The sequence below is a fragment of the Charadrius vociferus genome, unplaced genomic scaffold (genome assembly GCF_000708025.1).
Source record: "Charadrius vociferus isolate BGI_N301 unplaced genomic scaffold, ASM70802v2 scaffold231, whole genome shotgun sequence".
Lineage (NCBI taxonomy): Eukaryota > Metazoa > Chordata > Aves > Charadriiformes > Charadriidae > Charadrius > Charadrius vociferus.
Genome location: NW_009647211.1, coordinates 129,557 through 143,093, shown reverse-complemented (window position 1 = coordinate 143,093; position 13,537 = coordinate 129,557). Strand labels below are relative to the sequence as shown.

Genomic DNA, 13,537 nt, shown 5'->3' with positions numbered 1-13,537 from the left:
ACCCATTGCACCTCATGGGAGGAATGTGCATTTGTTGCCAGATCCGTTGTGAAATAGAAATGAGGGATCATTGTACAGCAGTGGAAGTTTAATGGTGTGTTCTTGTCTTAGCACCGAAGAGTCACAGTTACATATGTGCCAGCGTTGATGTGCCATCTTTATTGGTGGACGGTTTAAACATCCTGAAGCTGCAATGAAAATACGAATCATTTGAACTACTCCATGTGACACACTTTTGACAAAATAATAATAGCAGCTTCTAAGAAGACGGGCTTGTTTCTGTCTTCCAGTGGAAGTAAAATAGGAAACTGGACTTGGAAGTTGTAGGTGTGCACTACTCTTGAGCTGAAGTCAGAGGCAGCCTTAACTGGACAAGTCAATTGTTCTAAACAACTTGGCAACACATAGCAGAGGGAGGCTTTGGGATTTGCTCTGTGTTATCATAATAATTGTTGCATTAAAAGGTGAGCTTTTTGCTTTCGTAATTCATCTTCACTACGTAGAAGTCAGTGGTGCATGTAAGTGGAAGGTCTGTCACAGCACCTACAGAATCAGGTGACGCATTTTCTGACTATCTGGTCTTTAAAATCTGTCTTTTGTATCTAACCTGATCTTGAGGGAGCATGATGAATGGCCAACCAGCATGTCAAATTCTGTGTTCTGTTGTTGTCCAATTAACAAACATGAAAAAAATGGCCCTGAAAAGAATGTAAGCACATATCAATTTAGGATAAACAGTTCTAATGCTTATTTAATGCTTGTTTAAATAAGTAATGGTGGCTTTGTTTCTTCTCTATGTCAAAAGCATGAAAGTAGAAGACTCAGCATTGTTACCCACTAGGATAATTGGCTTTTTTAAAACAAAAAATAGTTGAAGCAAAGGAAATTGAAAATCTTTTCTTACCATGTAAGTGGTTTACATTTTTTTATTTGAAAAAAGTAGTACACTCTTACTGAGAAGTGTTTAGTGTCATGTATGTTGTCTGCTTATCAAGAATGTGTTTATGGCTTTTTCTTCTGATGACCTCTGCAAAATCAGCAGCTTATAATGAGAGAGCAGCAGATTCTAGCTTATCTCTGGCATTGTGCTCCAAATAACTGATGATGGCTTAGGTCAGTTAGAGATGACTAGTTGGCAGCAGTGGGCCTCTCTAAGTTCTGATACAGCCTTGGGGTATGTATTAAAGATTATGATGAAAAAAAACTGAAGTCAACCCGGTTTGCCTCTGTGGTCACCTTTGAAATTGCAGAGCTGGTCATTAACAATTACTGAGCAAATTGAGAGTGCAGGTCCTGTCAGCCATCATTAGTGTCGGTTCTAAATCACCATTTTTAATCAGTGTAGTGTTTGTGAAAAGTACTTGTCCTGCATACTGCAGACTTGCATAGGACTTGCTCACAAGATTTATACAGCAGGGTCAGAGGCAAGATACACATCTGCACATTGTTCACTGTCTTTAGACCTAGCCTGAAATGGAGCTACCTTAAGAAGTTATTAAGTAGTTCATTTTTTCTCTGGCTTTTTGGCTGGGACAGGCAAAAATTGCTCTGTTTAACATCATATGAGGGGCTAAGCAGATTTAAGATATTGTTTGGTTGAAAATCTGTTCTCTGGATATTGGTCTGTTTGTGGTCCCAAAATTGTATCCTGCATTTTGGTCTACGCCGAAGTGTGTGATTTGGAAGTCTGGTATTTAGCAGATTAGCTGTTTGTTATCTTCCCTTTAACTTAAGTGTAATTTGTTTTTAAAATGCTAAAATATGTGTATTACAAGAAGCACTGAAGGATACAGCTGTGTACCCTTTTGCCTCGTCAGTTCAATGAGGCAAACTGAGTTCATTAGTGTGAGGTACAGAAGAGAGACAGCCTGGCTTAAGGCACAGACTGAAGTGCCTCATCCGGGGAGTTTGGGTCCCAGTAGAGACCACTGGTAGGGTCGTCCCCACGTGCACTGCCTCTGTATGGCACTTCTGTGATAGATGTGCGGAAGCCCTTTATTCCGTTGTCTTCCTCTCCACTGAGTATGTAGGAAGCTGTAGAAGCATAGATACACCGTCTAACTAGACACTGAATTAAATGCCTGTTCCTCTCCCTTATTCTCCATGTTCTTCCTTCTCCAGTATCCCTAGACGCAATACACTTGGTAGTTCTGATCAATAAAAAAGGCAAAAAATACTAGGGGTAAGTAATAGCAATGCAAAACGTTGTATAAAAAGAATTGTTATCAGATGGACTGGTTTACAATACGTTCATGCTAAGTTTATGCCTTACTAAAACCTGGGTCAAAGGCATTCAAGTTACCATCTGTGAGTTACCATCTGTGCTTATACTTTTGCACATCTCCTGGCCAAGTAGTTTGCTCATGCAAGTTGGTGGCTCAGAGAATGTCAAATGAGCCCATGAAAGAACTTGAAGTTATAGTTCTTTTTTTTGTTCTTTAATGTTTGAGATGCTCAATATGGCATATTGTTTATTGCTTGTTGCACGACTGTGTGATCAGCAGTATTCAAAGGTGTTTGTGGTTCTAGACAGCAGAAGGAAGAACTTTGAAAACATGCTAGATTTAATCTAAATCATGGTCTCCATGAAAATCTTGAAGTTCCATGGAAAGTACATTGGGTTTTATTGGTTTCCAGTTGACTGTCTCTGTTTTTTGGGTGACCTTCATGAAGTTTTGAGGCTGAAATGTTCATTATGGGTATACTGTTTGATCCCTCACATAACTGCATAGAGTGCTTTATGAATTTCGCCTGTAAAAAATGCCTGTTGGTGATGCTGTGTGGTCTATAGTTGAATGATACAATGATGAGCTGACGTTTTCTGACTTTCCCGTCTGCTTTGAATGCACTTGTGCATTGGGGGGGGCCTTTCAGAAGCAGAAAAACTGTTACAGGGTTTAAGAGAGATCCCAACGAACTGTTCAGATAGCCAGTATATTTTAGTAATGCCATGGATTTTACTGAAGTTTTGCAAATTAGTCGTCTGAAGTCTGCTTTTCATTTGTATGAAAGACCCTTTCATTTTGATCCATTCCACTGATGTTAACATATTTTGGTCTTGCTGATGTTCTTGAGTTGTTGTTACGTGTTAAGCATAAAAAGAAAAAGGCAAAGAACTATGACTTTCTGGAGAAAAGGGGGCGGTTATAGGAGAACACACTCCTTTCGGCACAAAGAAAGGTGTTGTGTGTCTCTCATTGCTGCGTTGGGCACTACCGGCAAGGAGGCTCATTACTGAGTAGTTGTTCCTTGTCTTGCCATTGTGTACCTCTTTCAGCCCATTTCCCTGGACTACAGGAAGCTGGTCTAATCCTAACCCTTACAAAGTCATATGATCAGAGCACATCTGACATTTTTCATAACTTCTAGCTCTGAGAGCTGAGTTGGATGATACTTTCTGGAAGGATCTGCACTGCGCAGTGTACAGTGGCCTTCCAGAACTTTGTTCTGTCAACCAGCCATGTGTGAAGCAAGGAGAGGAGATTTGGGGATGCAAAGAGACAGAGGTGTGCCAGCATCCACTGTGTTGCGCGTCTGCCAAGACAGGCCTCTATTGGAAGGCACAGTCTTTATTTATAACATAGTACCACAAACCCTTTAGCCGTTTTCTAATACAACATACAGAGGCAGAGGAAAGGTGAGAAACACAAGACGTTGCTGCAGGAATTAACAAATACACTGATACAATAGCAGAACTAACAGCACAGTGAACGAAACCTTTAATCACTATGGTATCTGGATGATGTTTTCATAAATGTTTCAGGAATAGAGATTATTTTTTCTTAAAAAAACATTTTCAGTCCTCTTGTCTCAGAGCCTTTGCTAGAGGGGTCTGACAGTAAGTACTCTATGATCCTCAGTTCTTTACAGTTAGTACCTTTGCAGAGAAATCAGTCTTACCATGTGCTTTGCTCCAGAGGTACAAAGAGAAACCAGAAAAGCTACTGAGTGATTTGTTCTGAGAGTAGGAAATAAATTCCAGGCATTAAAATTTTGAAGAAGGCAGGACAAAAGAATTTTGGGTTTTTCTTAATTCATTTCCTAGACTTACGAGAGGCCGTTCCAGCAAAATACATCCTCTTTAGCAGTATTTTCTGACACAAACCTCAGCATTAATATTCTGCATGTAATATATTTGAAATATTCTGTGACACATTTTTAGCCTTTGTCCTCCAGTTCCACTTGTTACTGGAATCTGAAAGTTAGATTTTGCAGGTGATACGAAATGTTTGTGGTGCTCAGAATTTTCCGACTGTCCTAGGTGCAGAAACTCAAAGCACTATTGCCTTTAGCAGCAGGTAGGCTCTACGGGCAACCAGGACCCTGTTCAAATCTTTGAGCTACTTGCTTCTCTATGATGTTAACACAATTCAAAACAAAAGCCCCTGTTAAAATTATGTTCCCTGTCGTTCAGGGTCTCTCTGGTAACCTGAACCAGGAAGATGAAGAACCTCCTTGAATCTGAGAGACAGCCTGTAAAAAGCTTTAGCAGTCAGAGCTGTAATGCTCTGCTGAGCATATGCAGTATAAACAGTGAAACAAGGAGTCAAATTGTGTGTCCTATTTCTCTCCCAAACACTCCCCCACACCCAGTTGGGCTGGGACAGCTCTTATCAGTGATAACTGTGGGTTCATGTTGCTCAATTCAGAAGATATTCAGAAGATAATTGAGCAGTGACAGCTGGCAGTAGATGGGCCAGGTCATGAATTGTGTCTGTCCTTTTGGAATGAATTATTTTGTTCTGCTTTTTTTCCTGCCTTTTTTAAAGTAGTGAATGTTTAACACAAAAGAAGCAAATGTTTGGCAGATGCACTCGTCAATAGTTGTGTGAATGTTTGGTCTGAAAATACATGAAGATTAATTATGTATTCAGTAAAACATTTTGGAGTCCCTTTTTTTATTACTAGTAAAAGAAAAGAGCACTACTAGTGAAATCAAGTAACATCTTGGTTATATTAATGGTGGAAATTGCTCACGCCTGAAGAAAGCTAGGATTTTTCATTTTTCAAATCAAACTGAGATCTATTAGCCAGACAGGTTTTAACTATAGCATTATATAGCATAGCAGCATATAAGGCCTTCAGCAACTTTTCAAAGTCCTGATAAACTTGTTAAAAGGTTCTATAGCACCAAGAGCGGAGGAAATGGCTATGAACATAACATGCCTTGTCTTCTAATGTCCCATTTAGAAGACCTCAGAATGGTAGAAGATTAAACATATGTATGTTAGTTGTTTCCTGGAAACTAGGTACATTCTGTTCATTCTAATTCAGAGCTCAAAACTGCAAGCCACCCAATTTCAAGTCACCAGATCCAACAGTCCTAGCACTTGTGTGAAACAAGTGCATTGGTAAAAATTCTGTGAAATAGCTCTTGTCATTGCAAAGGCAGTGGTGGTTTGGGGTTTTTTCAGGGGGGCTGGTAGGAGAAAGAAACAGTCTTTATGCTGTGAAGATGATTGCCTTAGACTTGGAGTGCATAGCTTTGCTCTCTGAAGTAAGAATGGTTTATTCATTTTTCAAACCGTACAATATGCCTAAAATGGCAGTTTTTAACTGTGCAGTGGTACTTGAAGAATTGAAAATGTAACACACACATTACAGGCAGAATCCATGCTGTAGAAAGAGGGGAAAAGGTCAGGTTAATAATAAATGCTAAGAATGGGAAGTCAAGTATGTTCCTTCCATATCACAAAGCCATAGAATCACTGAATTGTGGTTGGAAGGGATCTCTGGAGCCCATCTAGTCCATTCCCCCCGGCTCAGAGCGGAGTCTACAAGACCAGATTGCTCAGGACTCCATCTGGTTGGGTTTTGAGTATCTCCACGGATGGAAATCCTACAGCCTCTCTGGGAAACCTATTTCAATAGTCGATCACCCTTTTAGTTAAAATGTTGTTTCCTCTGTTTAAGTGTATTTCAGTTTGTATACAAACTGTATTTCAGTTTGTGCCTCTTGCCTTATGCTACCAATTAGAAGAGTCTGGGTCCCTCTTCCTAACTCCCGCCCCCCGCCTTAAGTATTTATATACATGGATAAGAGTTTATATACACAGATCTCAAGCCTTCTTTTCTCCAGGCTGAACAATACTACTTCTGTTAGTCTTTCCTCAGATGACATGTCCTTACATTTCCTCGCCATGAGCATGCCTGGCTTTTTTACGTGTGTGCTTTGATCCAAACAGTGAGGATGTCTGACTCAGTTGTGAGGCTTACTGAGGTCATACCTGCCAGTTACTTAGACATGCTTGATACATAAATTTTTTTGCTTGGCTAAGCAAAAAAATCCAACTTAGTTAGGATTCTTGCACTTTAATATTGTCAGAAGATTTGAAAGTTCATTCTAAATTATGCAAAAAACACATGTAAGTTGGAAAACGATAAAAGACAAGTTGAAGATGACTACATGCAGAGAGGGTGACACTGTGGAAAGAAGAGATGAAGGTTGAAGATGAAGGGGATGAGAAGAATAGGAAAGATGAAAAGATACATGCATAGATTAATGACATGATTTTGATGACATTGTTGCATAAATTAATGATGCAAAAATAATCGGTAGAGCTCGTACATTATTTAGCTGAAGTAAAAATCATTGTAATACAAGACTAGACCAGCATGAAATCACTGTATTTTAAATAACTTTTTTTTTCTTTTTTTAATTTGTTTTCAGTTGTTATCTTCAACAGCCTATTACTTGTAGCGCTATTTAAATATCCAGATTAATCCTATAGATATATCTTTTCCCTGAATTATGAGTAGACTTCCTGCTAGGGGAATATTCAAAGAAAGCTTCTATATTAGTTAATTTCTTCTGTGTAGGTAACAGCTCATTCTCTAGAGCTTGTGTAGCGGTGCAGAAGAAGGTAGTGAAAGGTAACAATTGGAAACCAAAACCTCTATCTGTGGAATGTCTTTTAGTTCCTCTCCTGAAAGGGGCAATAAAACTGAAAGAGGGAGTAAGATTTATTTGAGTGGAGCAGTGAAAGTAGGAGTGTTCAATGACAAAAAGAAAAGGTTGCTGGTTAGAGAAGGGGCAGAGCAGGTGTAACGAGCTCTTTTATGTAGAGGAATAACAACATTTGTATCATGATTAAGGGGAACAGTATTTGTCAGCCCCTAGCTTTGCATTATTCATGTGAGATCACCAACTTCCTTAGGATTGCTCAGGTTTCAGTGATAAGATGCCTCAGCTCCACCAAAAGCTATTGTTGATCCCAGTCCTGATTTTTTTTTGCTTTCCAGAATATGTATTTACATAAAATTTCCTGCCATATTTGGACTTTTTTACCTGCAGGAAGGATGAAAGCAGAGGAACCTTGAAACAAAGGGTGAGCTTCGCAGAAGGATTTAGCATTGCCATTTCTCTTTGTTAATGACATGCAGATCCCCTTCTGAAGCCATCCGTGAGAAATGAAGACATAGTGTTTTAATATTCTGCTGAATATATAGGTCATATCTGTGCAGTGTTTTCTGTAATAAAGTATAATTTATTCATTTTAATTTAAATTTAATATTTGCATAATATATAGTTCTATTAATTCTGTAATATTATGAAAATGGGAAATATTTATTTTATAGGGAATGAGTGATCCTCTGGGAAAAAGAATCATCTTGTTCTATTCAGAACTCATCCCATGGTGTGTAGATCTTATGAAATTCCTAAGGTGACAACAAATTCAGTGTAAGTGGTCTACTGTTATAGCAGAGCTGTATGGCTCTTTAATGGAGGGCTTTCTGTTTCACTTCTAAGGTGCAGTGATGGTTTTACCCGACCTATGAAAAATAACATTCCCTTTGTAGCCCTTAGGTAGTGTATTCCCTACAAGGTATACAAGTAGCAGTGTAATTTTTGTGATGAATGTGTGGATAATGTTATTTTGAAAGCTGGGTTCCAACTTAAACCTTTTAAGGCAAGCTTCTCCTGGCAAGTATCCTGGGGCTGTCTGATGTTATCTAAGGCTTAGTTTGTAAAGTGAGACAGATTAACCCATTTCAGTTTGTTTCCCTTTAGACAGATATATTAATAGCCAATTCGGTATGGTCAAAATCTTCTTTCAAAGCATAACACTGAGTAAGGACAGAGATTAGGCACAAGATCAAATGTTTATGGATTAGATGCAGGACATGTAATCAAGGAAGTAACAAAGAACCTTTGATATTGTCATTGCTGTGGCTGTCAAATGGCTGAAGAAGTCTTTGGTCTTGGATGCTATTCATCCCTTGATTTTATATTACAAATTCTATATTAATATTAAAAACACAGAAGTTAGACGTTTAGCTGTTTTTCTGATACTGATAGGATTTCATTTTGCCTTGCAGTAGTGAATTTCTTGAGGAGGATTTTGTACAACTTTTTTGTTGCACAAGACTCCATTTTTTAATTCTTAAGAATTATTATTGGCACAAAGAAAATGGTGAGTCTGCCAGATATTTGTACACACTGAACAGAGACTGAATACAATACAGATGGTAATAACTTTTCGCTAATGTGAAAAGAATGTTTTGTTTAAGATCTGGAAGGATTGCTCAAACCGACTGATGTATCACTTTTGTGAAAGAAGTGTAGACAAGAAAGTAGGTACTGAAACGGTCAAAGACGAGGTATTTCTAGTGGCCCCCTGCATTTCTTTGCAATCATGAAGAGCATTAATGGTTTTGTTTTGTTTGTACTTATTCCTGATTATTAATTTATAGTAGTGACCAAATGGATTGTGTTCTCAATTAAACAGGTCATTCAGCACCTTGTTTTGAGTTATGGCTGGTCCTTAGTTTCATTTGATGGTGAAATCAGAAGCAGATGTGGGTATTCATACCAAAGAAACAGGTTATCAGGATTATTTTAACTTTTGAGTACTGTTTAGTGGGCTTTTAAGCTTTATTTATTGAAGAACCTGACAATTTATGAGATGACTGCAGAGCCTTGCTATGAAAAAAAGTAATCTTTACATAGATACAGTCCATGTAGTTAGTGGGGACTGGCTAAATATATGGAACCACCTCTGTGCTTACATGTTTAGGGGTTAAGTGAACAAATGTTTTAAAAGATACGAAATTTCTGTTGGGGAAAAAACAGCTTTCAGAAGGACTTTCTGGAGAGGGAAGGAGAGAGGTGTCTTGGAATAGCAGAATGTGAAACAGGGTTAAAGGAAATAAAAATTATGTGAAATGCCACATAAATATTGGAGAGAAGAGGCAGAGCAATGCAGACTGTAACTGGGACTGTCAGCAGCTCTGGGTGGTGGCCTATCCCTCATGTCACTGTGCTTTCACAGAAAGAAACAAAACACTAACTGGACTACCAGGCATACACAGATGATTTTAAAATAGACTTGTGTCTCTTCCCCCCTCCACCTCAAAGGTTGAATGTTTCTTTCGTTCCCTTGTTCTTTTCCTCTGCTGTTATACAGCAGGGATTCTGTGTTTAGTTACAGCTGCAAGACGTGAGGGCCAAGCTGTTCAGTGGCATTGTTTTGTTTTGATTTCTGGGGGCAATATGTAGCAATCCTGGCTGTTCGTCTGTCTGCTTCTCTACTCAGATCCATTGGTGCCTGAATATTAGAGTCTGTCAGGTAGCAGGAAGACAGCTTTGTGCTCTTTTACCTGTTAGCTCAATATGCGCCTGTGTGTGACAGAAGTGCTGCCCCAAAGAGGAGGTTGACCCTTTCAGATGCAGAGGACAGAAAAGCTTTTGGCCGCTTGCCTTATCTCCGCTTGTGTAGCTAAGGGATATCTGCCCCTCAAAAAAATGGTCTTTTCCTGATGCTTCTCACTTACTGTAATTGACGACCTGTGTTTTTTAAGAGGGCTTGGTAAGCTTTTGTTCACAGGACCAACAGCCAGGGAACCCTTCTTGGAAAGACATGGAGGGTTGGTATACTCTGCACAGCAGTTTCAGAGGGCATTGGTAGCAGTCTAGTTTTGTAAACTGTAAATCCCTGCTAACTTACTAATCAGAATTAAATAGTCCTTTCTGAGATCCATGTTGTCCTGGCTAGACTACTGGGGCTCAAGCTAGTTTGTTCATTGGCCATGCAGACATGTCCCTGTATTTGGGGAAAATACAGAGGTTTGATTGCTAACTATTGTGAGTATCACTTGTGTAAAAAGTAGGGCAATGCTTAATGCCATCCACTACCTTCATCTGCAAAGTTTGTGCAGCTTTGTGCTACGCACAGAGGGAAACAGTGCTGAAAGGATATTACTGATGTTGCAAAGCCACATCCTGCCAAAATAAACCTTTGTTCCCTCTTCTGTACACATTGTGACATAATCATGAATTGAAGTCTCATTCTGCCAGAGCAAACTGCGTGCAGGTGGGATCTCCAGAGAATTACACTGACAATCTCCATTATGTCTCTTAACCCTGTGCAAGTTGTGGTTTCTTTGTCGGTTACCTAAGTTCCACAGTTTGCATATATTTGGGGCCTATTTTTCCACCTTTATTATAAATGTGATTTGCAGATTGGAAGTTCCTTCTGCAAAGCACAAAGGTGCTATGGTTGCAAAAAACAGATAAGTATGGATGGAACATATGTTTTTCCTCATCATGTTTTTCGAAATAAGCCATTTTCACTGAAACAGCTTGAGACAAACATCCTGTGTGGAAAATTTCAGCCTGAATACTTAAGAAGTTGGATAGAAGTTTAAGTTGCTTACATTCAATTTTAAAATAGCAGAGTTAATGCTAAATATGTTAATTATATGCATTAATCATAAATAGCACTACCCTCTCTGCCTGTAATACCACTTGTCTTAGAGCATCCATTTCAGAATGCATTTTGAAATGAGGCATTTGTATTTCTTCCTACTGTCTTCATATTGTCCTTTGCCTTGTCTTTATCTTCCTCATTCTTTTCTTTCTAGTTTTCCGCATCATTCTGTTTTTTCACTTCATTCTGGTTTTCCACTTATGGTGTAAGCAACATGAGGAACAATAGGTTTGGTTTACAAAGAGTATTTGTGTCTGCAAGAGAATTTGGTTTCACTCCCTTTGGGTTTTGCATACAAGTAGTAATAAAATCAAGCCCAAAAGCAACACATTGCTTGGCAGTCTTTCAGACTACGGTGCCAGTGTGCTTTGATTTATGGTGTGTGTGCTTGATTTTGTTTAGTATCTACCTGAAATCAACAAATTGCCAAATGAAAATCAAATTGTCCTGAAATATGGCCTGGCTTACTGAGAAAGGTTATGAAATTTCTTCAGGTTCTTTGGACTGGCCTTACTTGTAAGCTTTTGATTAAGCTGAAAGCCAAATAATTTTACTTTGCAAGTCTTACTTTAAGATTTTGTAATAAAACTACTCAACTCAGTTCATCTCAGTTTTTGGAATTCATGTTTGTTAAGGGTGGCTTAAATACATTTACTACTCATCATACAATGACATGATTTTTGGAGTATCATTCAAAGGTCTGTCAAATGTAGTCTGTTGTAGCATTGTAAAATTATTGAAATAAACGTGGTAGTAATTTGCATACTATCAAGTTGAAAATCTGCATCTAATTCCTTCTACTTAACTTCACAGGGAAAGGAGAAAGTACACCGTCACAATCCCTTGCCTTAGGACTGCAGACAGCACCTGTCCACCAAGAGGAGATTGGTGGTGGTCCCATATTTACTCACACTCTGACAGACGGTGGCTAATTATGCTGCTCCATAGGGTAGTTTCTAGTCCATAGCACATTAACATCGCATTTTCCAGGTTCTCTGCCTGTCGTCCAAAAGCAAGCATACTTGGAGAGTAATTAGCATTAGTGCACTGTCAGACTGGAAGGAAGACATGGGCAGGAATCTGTGGGGCATACCCTCACCCAGGCACTACTGAGTATTGTCAGAAATTCTGTGTGTCAAGTATTAGAAGGAATGATCCTTAAATCTGCAGGTGGCAGCAGGGTAGAAGGAACTACAGGCAGTTTTTGAGGCCTTGATGGACAAGCTAAAGTGATCGTGGCAAACTGTTCTAAGGCAGAAAAGTGCTATTCAGCAGGGACAAATGAGGAATGCTATGCTGGGATTGAAATAAACAACAATCCAAATGGTTGTTGGGAGAAGACTAACAATTTTTTCAATAGATCTGTGGATTTTTTTCAGCAAAATGTTCCCTAATAAAATACCTTTTGTTCTTTGTTACCCCTTACAAACTGTAGAGGATTTGCCCATAAATTACATACTGAAAGCCATGAGAATGTGTGTGCCACATTTCCAGGACATTTGCAGCACATTTTCATGGTGACGTTTGGTGAGTTTTTCACCTACCTGAATGATAAAGTTTGGAATCGAATGGTGTTCATGTGCTGAATGGAAAAGCAACATGGACCAAACTGAAAGCTGATATGCATCTACATAACTGCCATGCAACTGAGACAGTTGGCAGCATCTGAACTTTGGTACCCTGGGTCATGCACTGTATTTTCTATGTTTGTAGTACCTATTCAAACTGCACTCTGAACGAAGCTGCTAAAGCGCTGGTCAGGATCATTGCTGCCTGATGCATGGGTGGCTTTATCAGACAGTGTGAAAAGTGTCTTTATTTCAGATCATGTCATGATTTCTGTGATTGTGCAGACTGTGACCATCTGAAGTGTGAATCAGTGTTTGGCCTTGTCTAACCACAGGCTCTACTTGCAGATGGTTGATTTTCATTATAGTGAGTGGTCTTGCAAGGGCTTAATCTAGCTGTATAATTCAAATAAAAGGAGCCATATCATGGAGGAAGTTGTACAGATTGACCCTGCTAACTCTTTGCTGACATGTGCAATTTCATTTTCTTTTCCAGCAAATATTACGGCATGCCCGTGGAAATGCCACAAAGGTGATATTTCTCATTACTGATGGATATTCCAATGGGGGAGACCCAAGACCCATTGCAGCATCCTTGCGTGAATTTGGAGTGGAGATCTTCACCTTTGGGATATGGCAGGGGAATATCCGAGAACTGAATGACATGGCATCCCATCCAAAAGAAGATCACTGTTACCTTCTTCACAGTTTTACTGAGTTTGAAGCTTTGGCACGCAGGGCTCTTCATGAAGGTATTAATGTACTAACCTCAAAAGTCTACAGAGAGCAGAGAGGTCTGAATAGAAAGATCCAGAGCTGTCTTGCAATTACATTTCATGTAGTGTTGATTCCTTTATTTTATTTTTTTTATTATTTATTTTTATTTTTATTTTTCCTCTTACTTTCTAGCAGAGGTGTTTGTTCCTCAGGTAAGAGGATAAACTGTTTGTTTGATTAACTCATCATCAACGAAATGTGAGCCAAACTCGCCTCCTTGGTATATACATACTTACATCCATTCAGCTCTTCATTTTGTCTGTGAAGAACATGCTATGGTCTTGGCTCAGTGTAACTTTTGCTTGAATAGATTAACCTTCAAGTCAGATAACAGTTGTCCAAAAGTGGCACCTGGTACACACCTTAGGACTAGCTTTAATACCTGTTGGTTTTTTACACGGCAACAAGAGCTAGCCTGTTCAGAACTGATTTAAATCACTGTGTATAAGAGTAAATACAATTTATGTTTATGACCTTCTACAT

At 39.0% G+C, this 13,537-nt stretch overlaps 1 protein-coding gene across 1 annotated transcript in view; it reads left to right on the top strand.

Moving 5' to 3' along the window:
* Positions 1-8,538: 8,538 nt before the first annotated feature.
* The window catches only part of SVEP1 (sushi, von Willebrand factor type A, EGF and pentraxin domain containing 1), a 116,980-nt gene continuing 111,981 nt past the window's right edge, over positions 8,539-13,537 (top strand). The window contains exons 1-2 of the mRNA XM_009895879.1: positions 8,539-8,601; positions 12,774-13,029. Coding sequence (XP_009894181.1) covers positions 8,539-8,601; positions 12,774-13,029 — 319 coding nt within the window. The remainder of the gene's footprint in view (positions 8,602-12,773; positions 13,030-13,537) is intronic.